This window comes from Mixophyes fleayi, chromosome 1 (genome assembly GCF_038048845.1).
Source record: "Mixophyes fleayi isolate aMixFle1 chromosome 1, aMixFle1.hap1, whole genome shotgun sequence".
NCBI lineage: Eukaryota > Metazoa > Chordata > Amphibia > Anura > Limnodynastidae > Mixophyes > Mixophyes fleayi.
Window position 1 is genome coordinate 57064713 of NC_134402.1, and position 19584 is coordinate 57084296.

The window sequence follows — 19584 nt, forward strand, 5'->3', positions numbered from 1 at the left end:
CCTTGCCTTCCCTTTTATAAAGTGTTGCAGCAACAAGTGGCCATTATATACAAATACAATGTTTAACTCCATGAAACTTCCACTTTCCTCAAGTGTTGTGTAGTTGTTATACCTCTTTATGAATAGCTAGAGTAACATGTGCAGGCTAAGTAATCTTCCAAAAAAAAAAAGAGATTATTAATAATTTGAAAATTGGTGTCTTTTCTCTTGGTTGAAAGCCTTATATAAGTTATTTTTATTTCTTGCTATACTACTTTTCTTATAGTTTACTTTTAAGGTCCTACACACTTTCATTAAAATATCATAATTTACAGGAGCATGACAGTTTATTTCTGCTCTGTTTGGTGGTAGAACACTATACACTTTGCTACCGAGAAGCCAATGACCTTCTGGATTTATGTCATTATCACTCACCAGACTCCTCTTGTCTATGGCACTCGGAAGAAGGGAGGGAGTGCTCACAGTCTGTACTGAAGTGAACAGTGACATGGAGAAGTAATAATGTTTCTTATGTCGGTGATGTCACTGTATACAGAACCCAGTGTTCTTTTTCTGCTACAATACTGTATGTTAATCTGTCAATTCCACTAGCAATGACACTTTGTTTTCCCATTTACTTGAAAATATTCAAAGACTTTTTTTTTCTTTCTTAAATTGTATCTTTAGAAAAACAAACAATCAAATGTCTATTAACCTCAGCTTTTAATGTTTTGTTATTTGTACAAGTAAGCATGAAAATAGTTAGTCATAGTTCTTTATATGGTGAACACTACCTTTCCCTACACTGATGAGCCACAAATGGGGTGAAACTGTCAGTCTGTAGGTGTCATTCTGTATTCATACTGGCCTGGTAAAGCATTGGCAGGCTGCCATGTAAATGGTGTTTTTCCAGAAGCAACTGCTCCTACTACTAAGGTGCTGGTTGTGGCTGATGCAGAGTAAGTATTTGTAGCATATCTTGCGTGAAATCGCTCTGAACTTGCCTAATAGCGGGCATTTACACCCGTGAGATACTCGCTGATGTCATAAACCAGGTGCCTATGCTGTTAACGCTGAGGCGGTGCATTCCTATGTGTACACCTCTGCATTTGCGCAACTTTCTGTGCTCCTTTCTCTCTTTTTTTGACCAACTCTGCCCCATTGTTACTAATTGTCCTCTGTAATCCTTCTCAGTTTATTTGACTTTGTACTACAAAAAGTTAACCATTCATAATTACTGCATAACCATATAACATCAGGGCACTATGAAAATAAATGATCTTGGTTTTTTTTTTTATTTCAGACAAGAATTCACCTTTTGGTATTGATGTGACAATGCTAATGTTTGATCCAGTTCCTATCAAGCAGGAGGCCATGGAGCCCATGTCGTTGGTGAGTATGCAGCATGTAATTCAGTTTCAAACAAGCTTCCTGCTGCCCAGAATCTTGACCATAACGAGAGAGTTTTGTGGCTGACAAATGCAGTTGTAGTTACATGATGGGTAAATGGATTAAGATATATTACACTGGTTGGACATTGCGATCTTTTTATGTAAATAATGGTGTAGTTATAGGGTTCCCAACAGCATTTGCAACCAGGCCCTTGAATCCTAATGGGGTGGCTACCACCACCAACTGCAGCGACATCTCTAGGTTCACCTTGCACGACTACAGCACATTAGTGTACTGTTCAAATCTGTAAGGCACAAGGAAGATGATGGAGAGAAGAAAATTAAAAAATATTCACTTTTCTGCTGTGAATCCTCACTTTGCTTGAAATCCATACACTCCCCTGTAAAACTAAGTGTGCAAAAGTGGTCACATGACCTCACAAAAGAACATTTGCACTGTGGTTTTACACTCTTGTTTGTAAATGACCCTTTACAATTTATTGTCATTTTGTGTGCACTGCATATTACATTGAGAACTTGTTATCAAATACAGTATGGTAGGGTACGATTGCAGGGGAAAGCTCTGTTCATCTGTGTTATGTGACCCACGCTGATTGTGTTCCATGATCGAATGCGTAACTATATATGTGATGCATCACGTACAAGCAGTTTACTGGGATGCATAAACAAACTCTTGGGGCTAGATTTACTAAACTGCGGGTTTGAAAAAGTGGAGATGTTGCCTATAGCAACCAATCAGATTCTAGTTGTCATTTATTTAGTACAGTCTACACAATGACAGCTAGAATCTGATTGGTTGCTATAGGCAACATCTCCACTTCTTCAAACCCGCAGTTTAGTATATCTTGCCCTTAGTGTTATTCCAGAGCAACTATGGTGCTTCTACACCAAAGAAAGTAAAATCCTCCCTCTGCTGCCAGCAGTTCGTTTTAAAACACTTTATTTCTCCACAGGGTACATAAGTTTCTCCCAGTGTGTCTATTTTTATATCCCACTAACAGTACTATGATCTACGTGTTTGGTAGTATCCCATGACAGTTATTACACACTGGTGCACCAAGAGCAGACTCTCTATAACACAGCAGCAGCGCAGGAGCCAGTCTGCTGTAATGCTCCCCCCTCCTCCTCCTCCTCCTCCTGTGCCTCCTCACAGTACTGCCAGACCCTTCTCCCGCATGTTTGTCCAACAGTTTGGATGAAAATGAGGAATCGGTCAATAGTTAGAGCCAGCTTTGCTCCCATCACACAAAGCACCTCGTCAACTTTCCTCACTGCCCTCTGTGTAGACCTACGTCTCACATAGCGGATGTAATTGTCCCCAAGGCAGGATGTGAGTACTTAGACAGAAGTAATTGTTTTTGCAGGACACGAGTAAAAGGCTATTCCCTGTGGAAAGTTACATCCAGGTTTATGAGCCTTATATCGTTCCTTTTGATACTTTATAGTTTCTATGATGGGTTTATTTGTTATGATAGGCTGGCTTAATTTGCTACTAGTGTACAGGAAATTTTTCAGTCAATTACATTGGGGAAAAAAAGTGAGAATTCAAGTTTAAGAATGGAGATCATACGAACTAAAAAAGGAGATAAACTAAACAAATAGGAATGAAAAGCTTAGATTAGAACTTGGTGATCAACATATAGAGAGCAGGATAGATAGAGGGACATAGTAACTAGAATGCACGTGTATTGCATACAAAGCTCCAGTATCGCTGGTTGTGTGGCTCCTAAGAATGATCACTTGGAAATCATTGTGTTAATAATGTGGCATGCCGGTAAATCTGGCCTGAAGATGACTGACTGCTGTTGACTTGTGTCTATGGTCTTGTTCACACTATAGTAACAGGCCTCGTGTGAGCCCACCTGAATTTGTGGCCATATTGGACATTTGTGGTTGTGTTGCCGTGTGTGTGTGGTCAAAGTAATACAATAGTTCTGAGAGTCCACAACTATATTTCCATGATACTCCTTCCCCAATTAAATTAAAGCTTCAAGTGATGGTGGTTACTTAAAGTTTCTTGGATTGTATTAAAAATCTGTTTGTTGCCACTGGCCTGCACAACTTTTAAAATCCCAAAAGTCAGCATTGATATTTTATTGTAATACTGGTCTGCTAGACATTACCACATGTTTACAATGGATCCTAACCTAGGGCCATGGGAGTTGTCTGTAATCTCTCTTCCTGATCTGTCAGAATTAAGGACCTTTCCCCACCCCAAATATGGTCACACCTCACTCCTAATGATGTCTCTCACATAATTAAATTAACAGGAGCACATGATAAAGGTATTCTCTGGAAGAGAAGGCAAACAATGGATATGTATTAAATGGCGAGCTGTGCAACCTGACTTGTGATATGATAGAAACTGGATAAGGTCTTATAACAAAAACATATTTATAAATTCATCCCTATAATATCTGAATTAGACAAATACAATGGGAACATACAAATATGGTGTTTATTTTCCCTTGTGGAGATTTGTTTCCACTGCATGAGATTTAAATGCAACTTAATATCTCACTAGACAGCACTAGTCCTTCTGTCTTTGTACCAATGCATTGTTTTCCACATGTGATAACTGCATTATTCCATGTTAATGTAACCTGTGAACTGAGGGAAATGGAACCAGCATCTTGTCACTTTGCTTCTGCTGTGTAGCGAAACACTTTGAAAAGAACAGTTGGTTTATATCTGAAGTCAAAAGCGCTTATAAAATTAGATCATTCCTATAAATTGGCTTCTGGTCCTCCAGCCTGATGTTTGTAAAATAAATCTGGTTGTCATGGAACTCGATATTTGCAGCATGTGAGAAAATCCTTGAAATTTCTGCTGACACGTCAAAGGGAAACAATAATATTCATCTGAAGGAAAACATTTATAACTTCTACTGCTCAGTGACTGGTCCAATTTGGAGCCTTTACCCCATACGAGGCCAGGATGCACTCGCCAACTTTTGTCCTAGTAAAATACTCTGTCTCCTTCAGAATGATGGGAGTTGTGATCGGACAATTGCTTTGAGCTATGCAGGCAACTCTGTTACTGGGGGTTTTGGCAAAAGCTTTGAGCTAATTTTATAGGCTAGCAATGCAGTTAGGTTCATTCCAAAATATGACTATTCTGAAAGCAGTATCCCTGTGTCTTACAGAATAAGCATTCTGCACTTATGATTAAGCTTTTGTTATATTATGGTTTGTTTTTATATTGCACCCTACGTGTCAGTGTGGTTGTATTTGTGTAAGTGAAATCCATCAATTATCAAAATATTTAACTTTCATTCCAAAATGTATGTATAGGAAAATACTGTCTAAAGATGATCTAAAACATCTACAATGCTGGGGGGGATATTGTCCAATAACATAGAAGGACCATATTCTCTCACACATGGCTTGTAATTAGCAACATATTACTTTATTGCAATCTCATTAGTCTGATGGCTAAATCTCCCTGCTGGTAATATGACCATGCTTAATGGCAGCAATATGAACAACGTGTGCACATATACAAAAGGATCATTGATCCCTATGCCACGTGATGTGCATGCTGATATATATGCCGATTCCCATCCTTTAAAAGTTCCTAGACTTTAGGTCACCTAATTCACACAGACGGGATCTTCTGTCGATACCCCTGCATGCATACTAAGCAAGTGACTGGATTTTGTGTCCTTACCCTTCTCCAGTCATGGATACACTGTTTGAGATGGTCACTGGGAAAAGGCATTGACCACTGCTCCTTCCTGCTGGAGTCAGGTGAGTGCTAGTCTGCATATTAAGCAACATAAGTAACATTGGAGACTAGAATTTGGCATATATAAGGCTCACTGTGGCACCATAGAAGAAAATACATTACAGATGGTATACTTACCATACCGAACTGAACATTAAATTTTTCAGTGGTGGCTGGAAGCTTCCTTAAATTCATAAAATAAATTATTTACTACCCTATTGAACAAAGCTGCCCCAGCATAGTGCCTCATTAGGTTTAAGGGGCAGATTTATCCAATGGTGAAAAGTCCTATTCCTGGTTTATACAGCAGGTCACCTAAAAATACTGCTAGTGCAGCAGTGCCAGGAAAACTTTCTTTGCAGTCATACAGATGATTTGTAGCTTTGATCTCTTCCTGTAAAAAAGTCAGGATGCTAAGGGTGTGTGTGGACCGAGGCTGAGGAATGACCCGGAAGTCACATATTTCCCATCCTGCTATTTACATTAGTAGCCAGACATGCTCTCAACAACTACAACATATATAAGCGTGATCACAAGATTATGTCTGAAAGAAAGGCAGGCTTCTAAATTGGCTTCGAACACACAACTCTTCTCTTGCCAAACCCCAGCCAGTTCCTTAAAATGACATCACCTTCCTCAGAGCTCCTTTAAGCAGCTCTGGGCACTCTCCAGTCTTCACTCCTAAATAGGCTCTTTAAAATAATCACCATCATCTGCCTGTATTAGGTCATCTTGTCTGGCACTCCAGGGGAAAAAAAATCTCTTTACTAATATTTAAAACCTGTTTTCTTGAAGTACCAAACTTTTTTCCTGAGCGTAAAGATGCTTTTAAATATTTTGACAACAACAAAAGCTTTAATAGAATATCCAGAAGAACATGAAAGTATTTTTACCAGGTTTTGTAGATTTTGGTGTCTGTTTCCACAAGAACACAAGAGGCAGAATCGACTCAGTTGACTATGTGAAAATGATACTGCTTCACTTCCTGCCCATGTTAGATTAATGACTTCCAAAATTTGTCATCCGTGTGTTACATTTGTAAACACTCTTTTTTAAAAATGGCAATATATTAAAATGTGATTCTGTCTGACATCAGACCTAAGGAATTTCAGACAACAGATGAACTGTTGATTAACGACTTCATAGTCCAAGGAAAAAAAATATTCCCAGAACTGCTCCTTCATCTCTGTGTGAAAGTGTTTTGATTTATGGTGAAGCTATTTTTTTATTTTTTATTTAAGTTTGCTAAAATATTGTCTCTCTCTTACTGTAAGCATTGCTTGTAATTTTTTTTTTATTTTTTTTTGCATTTGGCTAAGCTACCGTACACCTTCCTTTATTCTTTTCTGCTTGATGTCCTGTAGGGCGTTCTTGTGTGTGTTTATGCAAATTGCTCTAAAAACTGTTGTGGTGATTTTGATCATTTTATATCAAATAAAGTAGACCAACAATGTGAAAAATGCACTAACGTAGAAGACACAAAATAGCTGTGTTCTCTAGTCCCGTCCATGCAATGGCTGCCTCCATTGTATGTTGGTTCCACTTTACGATTGCCTGTATTTTGCCACAAGAGAACAGAGGAGAGAGAATAAACTGTATAAATCAATTCAGAGTAAATATTCGTGGCTCTTAATCTTTGTATATCGGCTTTAGTTTTGCAAATTGAGCCAATATTGTTTGCTGAAAATCCTTTCCTAAAGTACAAGAGAGCCATAAGTGAGGTGTAAAACAGTAGTAGTTCAGACCACTTGTTCCAGAAATGATGATATATTACAGAGATATAGAGCAGGACACAAAGGACATTTTACACTAGAAGAATAGCAGGTTCTGACAGTTAGGGCTAGATTTACTAAACTGCGAGTTTGAAGAAGTGGAGATGTTGCCTATAGCAACCAATCAGATTCTAGCTTTCATTTTGTAGAATGCACTAAATAAATGATAGCTAGAATATGACTGGTTGCTATAGGCAACATCTCCACTTTTTCAAACCCGCCTTTTAGTAAATATACCCCTAAGTCTCCTGTTGCTAGAATTGTAATTAATAATTTAAATATTAACTCAGCTGCCTGTTTTGGGACTTCCAAAATTTTAACCTAATACTATATTGTGTAGAGAAAATGATGGTTCGTTTTGACATTTTTCTTGCCACATCCCTGTGTACATGTAGTTGACGTTGGGGACTGTTTTGTGTACATACACAAACATACTCTTGTGTAATTTGCTTTCTGCTACTTTGTCCCGCAGAAAACCATGTCACACTGGTTCACGGCAAGGTGACGTGCTCAACAAACTTATTGCCAAAGACTTTGGAGGTGTGGGGTCAGCACTGTTGTTTAAAGACATGTTCCAATACCTCCTGAAAGACTTATTCCAAGTTTATTTGGCATGGAAATGCAAATTCCTTTGGATCAGCTAAATTTTATAGTCCTTTTAAGCAAACGCTGCAAGTTTTCAATTGTGAAGTCATCATTTTCTCCCTCTGCCAAAGTTTTAAAACCCCCCTGCAAATGGTGCCATATAGATACACCAGACAGAAATACATGATGGTCTTGTATTATTTCTGTTATTTTGGCAATACAGAGGGAAGGGTTTGAGTAGTTTTTGTTGTGGTTTTTTTTTTTTTTTTTTTTGTTGTTTTGTTTTTTCCATATTGAAATTTCACCACACCAGGTGAGATTTTTTAATAATCTAATGGATATTTCTATGGTGATACAGTTAGTTTGATGCAGTAATTGCTTTATTACGGGATGAAATCTAGTCCGATAAAAGTTTGTGCCAAAAACCACACTCTGAATTTTGGCAGGCTTTTGGCTGTACAGAACATATTCTTCTGTGTGGGTTTTATATATTTTTTTTTTATATATTCTGAATAGACTGCTGCCTGGCCAAATAAAGAACATTAGCTTTGTCTACCATCTGTTTTCCCTATTACCTCTGCATTACGTCCGTAGCTTTGTATAACAAAACCACACTAATCATCCCAACGCCTCTGATGAGAAGAGCGCAGACTGAAGGAAAGTGGATAGGCTTATGCCGCAGTTTTATGGCTGTGCTGCATATATTTTGCCAAAAGACAAGTAGCATTTGATGATGATTAGATTACCCTGAATCACTGCCTGAGTTCAGAGTTCTGATTACTGGAAGAGGTCTCCCCACCCTATGGGTCGGTAAAAGAGAGGAAGGGGGGGGGGGGACGACATTTTTTGGAAAAAGAAATGAATGAACTTTGAACATCTAGGACATGAAGATGGTGCGTTAGCCCAGCATACTAAGCACACTAAGGGGTATATTTACTAAACTGTGGGTTTGAAAAAGTGGAGATGTTGCCTATAGCAACCAATCAGATTCTAGCTTTCATTTTGTAGAGTGCACTAAATAAATGATGGCTAGAATCTGATTGGTTGCTATAGGCAACATCTCCACTTTTTCAAAACTCGCAGTTTAGTAAATCTAGCCCTAAAGCTTTACAATATATGTCAGCAGCTTCCACTTGGCTTAGTTTGTCCCAATATATGTAGACTCTCTCTCCACTTTAAAATTTATTTCTGCATTAAGCCATGTGCCCAATCCCCCAAGCCATACTTATTTGCCATCTGAAATCAATACCATCTCAAGAATGAGAGGGGATTTGTGTTTGATCACCTCTATGAAAACTTGAGGAATTCGTGGTGCTTGTGTATGTAGTGAATATTGTTTTGTGTATTTTTCTTTTGAACATTGGTTACTACTAAATATGCAACCCATAATAGCCCAATGTTGGAATAGAATTGCAAGATCTTTCTCTAATAAGTTTGGAAAAAATGTATTCAAATATTGTTAAGCAAGAACTTGGCTCGCCTATGTCATGATTTTTCCCATGATGGTCCTGGTTTTTCACCACCAGAAATCTTGAGGCTCATTGCATATTTTCCTTAAATTGACTTCTGGCACACTTTGACAAGACTATTGGCAGCCAATTAGTATAATAACTTTGCTATATGCAGCTCACAAGGTGCAATTGGCTGTTTTTGTTTTTTTTATAAAAATGGAGTGTTGTGATTTCCTTGTAAGACATTTTATAATGAAAGTGTAAGTGTTGCCTTCAGACAGAAGAGCCAGCCATCTTGTGGGCTGAATCAGTACATAGGGAGAAAGTGCCTCGGTAATGTCACCATTTCCTAGCAGAAGACTGTCTTCTGCTAAATATGGTCTCCGTCCACAAGATGGCTGCCACTTCTGTGTGTTGGCGACACGTGCGGTTTGAATGGCTAATAGATGTGGTTTTATAATTTTATTTTGAAGTACCATCTATAGATTATACTGCATGTGAGTGGAAAATCTTAGTTTGCTTCACGACTCTGCAGGTATTCCGTAACCTAAATAATTATTTAAGAGAGTTTACATGTTTTCTTTTGTTTAGATTTTTCAAGATGTTTTGTTTGTTTTTCCGTAGACATATCAGCCCAGTTATATAGAGCCACTGAAGACAAATAATAAATATAGTGTCATTTATCCGACACCAACCATGCTGCACAATAAACTTTACCACAGTGCCGAAGGATTGTCTGGATTGCAAATGGAGCCGGTTGATCTCACTACAAACAAAAGAAATTCACCGCCCTCCACTGGAAGCTCCCCGTCTCCTTTGAAATACCAGTCTCCCAACAGAAGGAGTTCTCCCATTTTATTTATGCCCTCGCCCAGTCCTCCTCTGAAAAAGTTAACCCCATCACCGCCTGCTGTACCAAACTTTACAATGCCATTTTCTCTCAACCCCATGTTATCGGCATTTCCAAGGCATGGCTACAGGAACCCAGGACTCCTACCCCTCCTACAGCCAGTAGTTGTACAGCCGGTCCCCTTTATGTACGCTCACCATCTACAGCAGCAAATCATGGTGTCAACTGTACTACCCGAAGAGCTGGAGAATCAAAACAGTAAATACAGTAAGTTTTATAGTAACAGTGTAAAAATAATTGAATATGTGTGTGTATATGTATGTGTGTATATATGTATGTGTGTACACACACTCACACCCCATTGAGACATTTTTATACACTGATTTCCTAACCTTTGTCTTCACTTCTAAAGCTGGGTACACACTACAGAAATTTCAACCAAATTTTTATGCTGATCGATTTTACATGCGATCGATGTTCCAATCGCTCAGTCCATGGACACACTAGCCTTGTTTAGGATGATAAAGGGAAGAGCGGACGTCCCTTTAACGACTTTTTAGTCATGTTGTCGTGAGCAATGACTGTAATTTCGTACTCACTGTTGTGGATCGGTCGGAAGTCTATACACACTACACAGCGGAAACGAGATTGGAACGAAAATATTAAACGGTACGACCAACCAAATGAGGCGACAATCGTCCATTTGGGCAGACTTTCGACCATCGTGTCACTGCACACACTGACCCGACTTTTGAACGAGCGGTCGTATGTCGGCTGATTTAGCCAATTATTGGATGAAAACTGTGTAGTGTGTATCCAGCTTTAGTAAGAGGACACTTCATTGTTTGGGTTTTCATGGACTGGAGCCTTCGTCCCTTTTTTAAAACTACTGGAATGTTTAATGATATAACTGATAGGCGGGGCACTACTAAATGTATATAATTTGCTATATGCTATAAAGAAGCTCTGCTAAACTATGCAATGAGTAACTCATTAGTTAGCTTTGTTCAAATGTTATTTTCTTTGCATTTCCTTCTCTGCGTCCAACCTGCTATTCAAATAGACACATGGATAATAACTGTACAGGGAATATATATATATATATATATAATCTTTCCTTAGTGGTGATTTACTGCATAATGCGTTTGACTGGGACAACAAGTTGTAATTTATATAAAACTATGTCCATTCTTCTACAGTGTCTCAGACAGTGTCTGATTGTTATGAAAATTCTCCTCTCATAAAAACCATAAAAGTTGAGCCCGGTTTGGAGCAGCCAATGGCAGAAGTTTACCCCGAACAAATGTCACCTGGTATCAGCACACCTCCAAAGGGAATGTGTTACGAGTAAGTTACATTGTCTTTATCACAGGAGTGTTACTTTCAGTAGTTTATACTATGTTGCATAAGTAGTAGGTGTAATTAAGCACTAGTATTAAAATCTGTATCCCAGCAATCTCTACTCTGTTAATTCTGCTAGCTGTATCTTTAATATTCTAGGCAAACTTGTTACTCAACATTTTTGAATGACAGGTTTACTCTACATCTCTTTACCTATGAATTATTGTTCCAAGAATAAGGGCAAGGAACAACTGAAACACCCAAGAAGAAAATAAAATGTTCCAGTTGTCTTTCAGGCAGATGAGTGTAGGATAGAGGGATATTTTATTGGTACTGTTCTACAACTATTTCACAATCTCACTATTTTTGGTCTGAAATGAAAGCTCAGTCTACAATACAATATTACGTTGTGTAAGCTATGAAAGTGTATTGCCAAACTGGTGGGGTCCGTATTCCCGACGACTACATTTCCTACATAACGTTAAACCACTCAGATTCCAATGCTTACAATATACACATGTTGTAAAGTCAAACATACCAGAAAAAAAGACAGCTAACATATCATCATCATCATCATCATCTATTTATATAGCGCCACTAATTCCGCAGCGCTGTGCAGAGAACTCTCACATCAGTCCCTGCCCCAATAGAGCTTACAGTCTAAATTCCCTAACACACACACACACACACACACACACACACACACACACTACAGTCAATTTTTGATAGCAGCCAATTAATCTACTAGTGTGTTTTTGGATTGTGAGAGGAAGCCAGAGCACCCAGAGGAACATACAAACTCCTCACAGATAAGGTCATGGTCAGGAATCAAACTCATGATCCCAGTGCTGTGAGGCAGAAGTACTAAACACTCAGCCACCGTGCTGCCCAATATCTGACAAGTGCGGTAAAATTTGCAACAGGCCAAAATGCTGGCAGTGAGGATTTGCGTTGCGTAACATAGCAATAGAGAGAGTGACTGTTTTAAAGCAGCAATGCCAGGACCCGGCAGCAAACCTTAATGATAACTATAATTTAATCCCGAACCCTAAGTTTAACCCTAACCCTAAACTTAAGCTCCTTTTTTTAGATTATCTATCCAGCGGGTCCTGGCATTGCCGCTTTAAAACCGGCAATCTCTGTCTCTATGTAAAGTGACACAAATCCTCACTGACAGCATTTTGGACTGTCGCACAGTTTAGTCCACCTGTCAGATATGTTGTTGTCGTTTTTTCTATCTCTACAACATGTAGATTGTAAGCATTGGAATTTGCGAGCCGTTTACATTTCCCACATAAGGCTAGTCATTGGGAAAATGTGACCACCGTACTAAACTGTAGTTGATAGTGATGAAGGTAATGTCCTTTTTATATCCACCTTTTACAGAACTGAAATCTAGGAAATCTGTGTGTCATGGTTTCACAAGTTACACACATTATGTATTACAAAAACCATCATCATCATCAATTTATATAGCGCCACTAATTCTGCTGCGCTGTACAGAGAACTCTCACATCAGTCTGTGCCCCATTGGAGCTTACAATCTAAATTCCCTAACATACACAGACCGAGAGAGACTAAGGTCAATTTAATAGCAGTCAATTGACTTATGTTTTTATAGATCTGTTCAGGTACATGGACCACCAGTTTGGAAGCCATTGAACATAACAAAGTGATCACAGAGGGAAGATATTAGATTTATTGGTACTTTCCCTTTTTTAAAGCAAGTTTGTTTTTCTACAGAAAGAAAAGGCTTATTGAGCATTAGTTTTACATGACGTGGCTGAAAATTAAAAAGACAAGAAATTTAGGAATGTGGATGAAGTCATTGACTTGTTCTACCTGCAATGTGGCAATATGTTTTTGCATCTGGGGAGCCAATTTTAAAACTTCCCGTGGGTGGGGCACATGGGCTGAACTCTACCTTTTTATAAATTGACGTCAGTGAAAAAGCAAGGACCGCACCCTCCCATTGGCACAGAACAACAGGAAATTCTTAATTGCTCTGTAAAGGAGTGACTGAGACAATAACAAATATTTCTTCTGATGCATGAGGATTTTAAAGCTACAACATGTTTTTTTTCTGCTCAGCCAGAGGAATAAAAGCTGTTTCAAATTACTTGTGCCGTTTCCTCCACATGTAAACAAACGCACAGAAAGCAAACTGTAACGTAACTTGGTTTTGCAATCCTAAAAATGTTTGCGTGGGAAAGGAGACCATGATCTTGTTAAATATTAAAAATAATAAACCTCCCCCACAAAGTCACTAGTTGATTTTTTTTTTTTCCTATTGACTTTAAAGAGTGCTTTTTTTATATCCTAATTCGAAAACATGAATCATAATAAGCTTTCCTGTAGCGTGATACAGAACAGTATAAGATTATCAATTGTAATCTGAGGGTATGTGTTACATATGTTGCTGCAACTTCACCAACTCCAAAGATTAGTTATTTTTATATTCTAACTCGATTTCCAAGATTGAGTTTGTCTTTTTATATAATTACTCAAGTGATGTTAATATACTATAAATACATAATATGTATATTAAAGGGATTTTATTAAAGAGGAGTTTATACAGACCGTGTCTGGTGTCATTGCTTATAATTGATGAGTTTTGATGTCATCACTGAAGTGTTCATTAGAAAACATGTCTATTATAAGGAATAATACACCCCCCTACTGTATATTATTACAGATATTAGAAGTTGCCTGGGATATAATGTTACATTTTTAAATAATGCGGTTTCTTCTGGCAGTCAATTGAAAATGTATTTATATTGAAACCTGGTTCATATCCCGTGTAATATCTACATGTGAATCGATGTATAATATACTGGTATATTGCTCAATATATATATGTAAAATAATTGATTTCTGTTCGTCCACAGACATCACCCATCCGTTATAGTACACTCAGGGAAGAGGCCAATACCCGTGGAATCTCCGGAGACCCAAAGGAAAAGAAGAATACACAGATGTGATTATGACGGCTGCAATAAAGTATACACCAAAAGCTCCCATTTAAAGGCGCACAGGAGGACACATACAGGTCAGTAGGAAAACCGTTTGAAAATAGAGTTCTGTGGGAAGAAACCTCTAGTTGAAAGTGTGTAGCTTAGTTTCTAAGATATTTATCTGTCAATATAGATCAGGCCTCTCCAACCTGCGGCCCTCCAGATGTTGTGAAACTACAAGTCCCAGCATGCCCTTCCAACTATTAACAGGTTGTCTACTGGCAAAGCATGCTGGGGCTTGTAGTTTCGCAACACCTGGAGGGCCGCAGGTTGGACAGGCCTGATATAGATCATTGAATGTATCAGTGAACCAGGCATGTGCTGTGTGCATCATCATCATCATCATCATCATTTATTTATATAGCGCCAACATATTCCGTAGCACTTTACAATTGGGGACAAACATAGTAAACTAATAAACAAACTGGGTAAAACAGACAGAGGTGAGAAGACCCTGCTCGCAAGCTTACAATCTATGGGACACACATTTACTATTGAGATGTCGTCCTATTTAATTAGGGAAAGGATCCCTATTTTTGAGCATTGCATGTCGGAGGCAAAAAATAAATAAAACCCATTTCTTAAATATGTATGTCTGCGCACAGGAGTATATTGTAAGCAATATTGCATACAGTTACTGTGTCTCTGCCACAGCTTATGCAAATATTTTTCTAAAATAATGCCTTTACAGGGAAATGTATAGGTTAGTGTACCAAGAAACATGTCCTCTGGGTGACTGTTTCTCAAAGTTTAAATCATGTAAAATAGCAAATTGCGCTTCATCTGTAACATTTTAGCCAATTTCTCAACATATCCCAATTATTTACCTTTTTTCTCCGCCTCTTAATAAGAAACAAAGTCAGTCAATGTCAACTCATTGCAAAAAAACCAAAACAAATGTTTCTACCATGAAGGGAAGGTATGTTAATAACATTCCCAGGTGGACAATACATTCCCAGTGGATGATATTACTTTACACAGCGGTTGTTTCCTCAAACCCAGTGGTTGTTGTTTTGGAAAGTGATTACTTTTCCCTATTTACTGTCCAAGTCGTAAATGACTGCTGTTACTTGCACTAAAGCTACTACTGCATGTACTTATATGATCTTCCTGTTCTCTTCTGCAGGGGAAAAGCCTTATCAGTGTACTTGGGAAGGATGCACGTGGAAGTTTGCACGCTCTGACGAGCTTACTCGGCATTTCCGTAAACACACTGGAATCAAACCATTTCAGTGCCCAGACTGTGACCGTAGTTTCTCCCGCTCGGACCACCTCGCCCTCCACAGAAAGAGACACATGCTTGTCTGATATGGCAGGATTTTTGTTTTGTTTTTAAAAAATATTTTTCTTTTCTTTTTATTCTCTGGATTCAGCTGGTCTGAATCTAATGTATACAATTCCATAGGGTCAGTAGATGATGTTCTCTTAACCTCATTATACTCGCCACGGGTCAGACCTAAGAATGTGAACTTTTATTATATATATATTTTTTTTTGTTTGGGTTTTTTTTTTTGTTTGCTTTTAATACAGAGTCTGAGCAGTAACTTCCTGCCCTTGATTACACCTCAGGAAATAGACAAATGGACAATGTACTGCTTCACGTGTACTTTCAAGCCATATATCTATATTAAATAACTTATACCTGTATTTAATTATAAAAAAAAAAAAAAATACCTAGTCTGCTTCATCTTGCCACATTCCTCACACTTGTTAGTGCAAAAAATTATTACTTTTATTTCTCTATTGTCCACAATTAAAGAAATACATTTCCTAACAGTAGCCTATGAACGCTGTGAGATTTCTTGACCGGTGTTTATATTTTTTTGCCTCGATGCCTGAATGCGAGAAGCATACTTTTTATGTAAGAAAAGAAAATTCAAAATGGAAGACTCAAGACAAGCACCAAACCTATTTGATTTTTAATGAATAGTTTTTTGCCCCTTATTGGATGTCTCTGTCATGGATTGATGGTCTGTGCCTTAATCAAGAATCAATTTGATGCTCCACTTTTATTTTTTCTAAATAACCCATGTATCCGACATATGTATCTACCTATTCAAATGTACAATTTGTCTATGCTATATGTATTATGATGTGCAATGTACTTGAATAATATTAAAAAATATATATTTTTAAAAAAAATACTTGTCAAGAGGAATGGGATGGACTATGGGGGAGGTCTGGTAGGTGTCCAGTCTTAAAGATCCGATGTGAAACAACCATCATGAATATAAAAGGTATATACAGTTAGGCTGATATGCTGCTATAATCATGTAATATTTTGTGAACCAGACATTTGCTGCTCATTACAGACGGTGTATATCTGTGTAACATTTTATTCACTTTCAGTTTATTCTGCTTTGGTATAGGCACAAAATGGATGTTTATCAGAGTTTTTTCTGCTAATCCTAAGTGTCGGACTCTTAATATTTTACCTGTATCTCTCTGTCTGGTGTTCAACAGTGCAATGTCATCCAGGGTTGGAGGAACGTCCATGGGCGCCCCCCTCGACCACTCCACCCCCCCCTCCTCGGGTGCTGCACCCCCCACACTACCGCTGCTTCTTACATTAGCAGGTAGGAGGGATGGAGGGGACGCATAGTGTGGCGCTAGCCTGTGACATAGGCTGGGAGTGTGGCTCTGGCCTATGGTCGACATGAAGGAGCAGCAGTTGCACCAGTAAGAAGCTGCTGGCTGCTGAAATCTATATCAGTGGGGGGTATTAATCAGTGGGTTACATGGCCTACTGGAAGAGCCAGTCTTGGAGTACTCTATTCTGTGTATTACCTGCCCAATTATCAATTTTTATTTTTTTTCATAGTTTGCTTTGTTCATTTTTCTGAACAGATATCATCCAAGTATAAAAATCAAATCCCTACTTTATTTTAATACATTCACTGTCTTCCAACTTTAATGTAATGCTTACAGGAGAATTTGGATTATTATTCTTATTATTCTTATTCTTCTTATTATTATTATTATTATTCAAAAGATCCAGTCTCTCTTCTAACGCACTCCATACCCTCTGCTTTCTTACCAATTATTAGTCTATGTTAGAATCTGTGAAGATACCGAGTTTTCTGGCCCAATTCTACCCACTTCACTCTGGCTGGCCACCCACAGGTGCCTTCCTAAGCCAGGAATGCCTACCCAGTACCTTCTAAGCCTCTTATTAGTCACTCAGGCAAATGCAGTCAGAAAAGTACAACAGTACATTGCTTGTAACAAAAACAATTACTAGAATATTATGTACACACAGTAAATAAATGTCAAGCAGGCTTACCACATCTGTCCCTTACCCCAATAGCTTAAGGAGTAGTCACCTGGCTGTCCAGACTTGATGACCAGTGGATCTGCCAATGTATTTCACTGGTAGAGAACGGCAACTCTAAAACCAGCCACGCTGCAGCTTCCAGTCCCAGAATGAATATATATACATATATCTGTCTATATGTCTAATTTTCACAGTGTATCCCCTCCCTGGGCAAACTCCTGGGTCTATCCTTTTAACCATTGGTGAGTGCTGCATCAGGGGGTTGGAGAGGGGAGTGGAGATGAGCTGTACATCCACAGAAGGTCCCCTGCTGGGCTCTAGACAAAAAGTCTGAACTAGTCATATTGAGAACAATTGATACTAATTGGCCTTCCCCTCACCTGTATCCTGCAATCTGATTCTTACCCATAACACACCTGGCTTCACTTTTAAGGACACTAACAGCTTACATGCCATATCAACAAGATACAATAAACAATATACAGATTTACAATGAGCAACAATATCCCCTTATCCACATCTAATTAGACACTGCAGTGGTATTCTGTTGAGCTGAAGAACAAAAGCAAGGGCTATAAAAAGTGCATGCTATAATCCACATTTTGTGAGAAATGAGGGACAGGCTGGTTAGGGTGATATTAATACCTAGTTTCACCACAGCATCCATTGTAGGTATGTATCCCTGAGCATGTGGAGCTGCTCAGGGTTGTTGTCTTGCTCAGGAACATTGACAGGAGTGCTACTTTTATAAACCACGGTCACTAGGTTGTACTTTTACCAAGATGGTTAATTTGCTTCTCCAATTATAAAATGATTGACATGTATGTATGTACCATGTTGAAAAAAACATATTATGACGCAAGGCAAGTAACGTTAAATATACAAAGAACAGATTGTTTCTCTTATTATTCACATGTAATGTAGCTGTGGTACCAATTATATTGTTAAAGGGACGGTACCCTGTTGTACAACCCTGTAAGTTGGATACACCTACTTATGTGCCCCCTAAGGGTTCCCCTTTTACTGTACCTGCGGGGGGCGTACTAGCAAGATTTGTATGAAAGTGTACAGCCCTTTTTAAATGCTTGTATGGCTTGAGCTGTAATTTACACAATTTGGTAGCCCTCTTTAGGTACACAGATCTTCATAAACAGAACAAGGATGAAACGTATTCTATTTTACTGGTAGAGGTCTTTGCTTACAAGAGACCACAAGAATGGTTTCTAATTTATGCATATAAGGGAACTGTTATGAAATCGTGCTCACAGTGCTTATATTGATGCTATTCATTGTTTTACCTCTTGGAATAAGAAACTGCTTTACAAATGAGGTGTGTAACATTTATACATCTAGTGACACAAAAGGTCTTTCTACACTATTACTACACAACTAGACTAATATTTAGGCAAAAATATGCAATTTTCTAAGGCGCTTTGAAAACAAATATTTTGTTGTACATAGTTCCGGAGAGTAAAAGAAACTAGCCGGTTAAATAAGCTTACAGTATAAATATTATATACCAATAAAACTGTATTGATACACAATTTGTGAATTGACTGTACTAGTACTTGCTCTATCTACATAGCTGATCTGTTTCACCCAGTTGCTCTGCTCCTTTATTTCAAATTGCTGTATCTTGGTCTAAATTAAGTGATTGATGTTGTATAACGCCAGCTACTTCAGCCTGCACTATGTTGTAGAAAATAGAGAGAGAGAAAGAAACAGGAACAGACAGTTGCGTGAAATGGGTCACACTGGAAAGTAATTACTGCAACTTCAAGGTGTGGTTTTGCGGGATCAGTAGTGTGTTGATTGTTGGAGTCTAACAAGCAAATATAAAGTATGCAAATTGCCATGATTTATAACTAATTCTCATAGACTCTTGTCAGAATATGAGTTACTAACAATGGTTTTCTAAGAATATTCAATATGCTTTTCTAGTAAAATATCTTTCCTTTTTGTCCTGGCTTTCTCTAACAGGTAACCACAAATTAACATAAGGATAACTTGACTTAAATTAGCCTATTGTTGCACCTGTTTGAGTATACTCTATGCAATATGCATGGATTCAGAACTTTCCTGTTTTAACTGTTCTGCAATGATGCATTTTTAAAGATACTTCATAGAAACAACTAAGACAAATACTGCTTTGGCATTGTACACTAAAAGCTTATAATCCA

At 38.2% G+C, this 19584-nt stretch overlaps 1 protein-coding gene across 2 annotated transcripts in view; it reads left to right on the forward strand.

The window, feature by feature from the left end:
- Positions 1 to 15914, forward strand: part of KLF3 (KLF transcription factor 3) — a 45020-nt gene extending 29106 nt beyond the window's left edge. For both annotated transcript variants that reach the window (XM_075194782.1, XM_075194783.1), the window contains 5 exons: positions 1283 to 1371; positions 9550 to 10042; positions 10975 to 11122; positions 14005 to 14165; positions 15257 to 15914. In XM_075194782.1, coding sequence (XP_075050883.1) covers positions 1283 to 1371; positions 9550 to 10042; positions 10975 to 11122; positions 14005 to 14165; positions 15257 to 15438 — 1073 coding nt within the window. In that variant the 3' untranslated portion in view covers positions 15439 to 15914. The remainder of the gene's footprint in view (positions 1 to 1282; positions 1372 to 9549; positions 10043 to 10974; positions 11123 to 14004; positions 14166 to 15256) is intronic.
- Positions 15915 to 19584: the final 3670 nt, after the last annotated feature.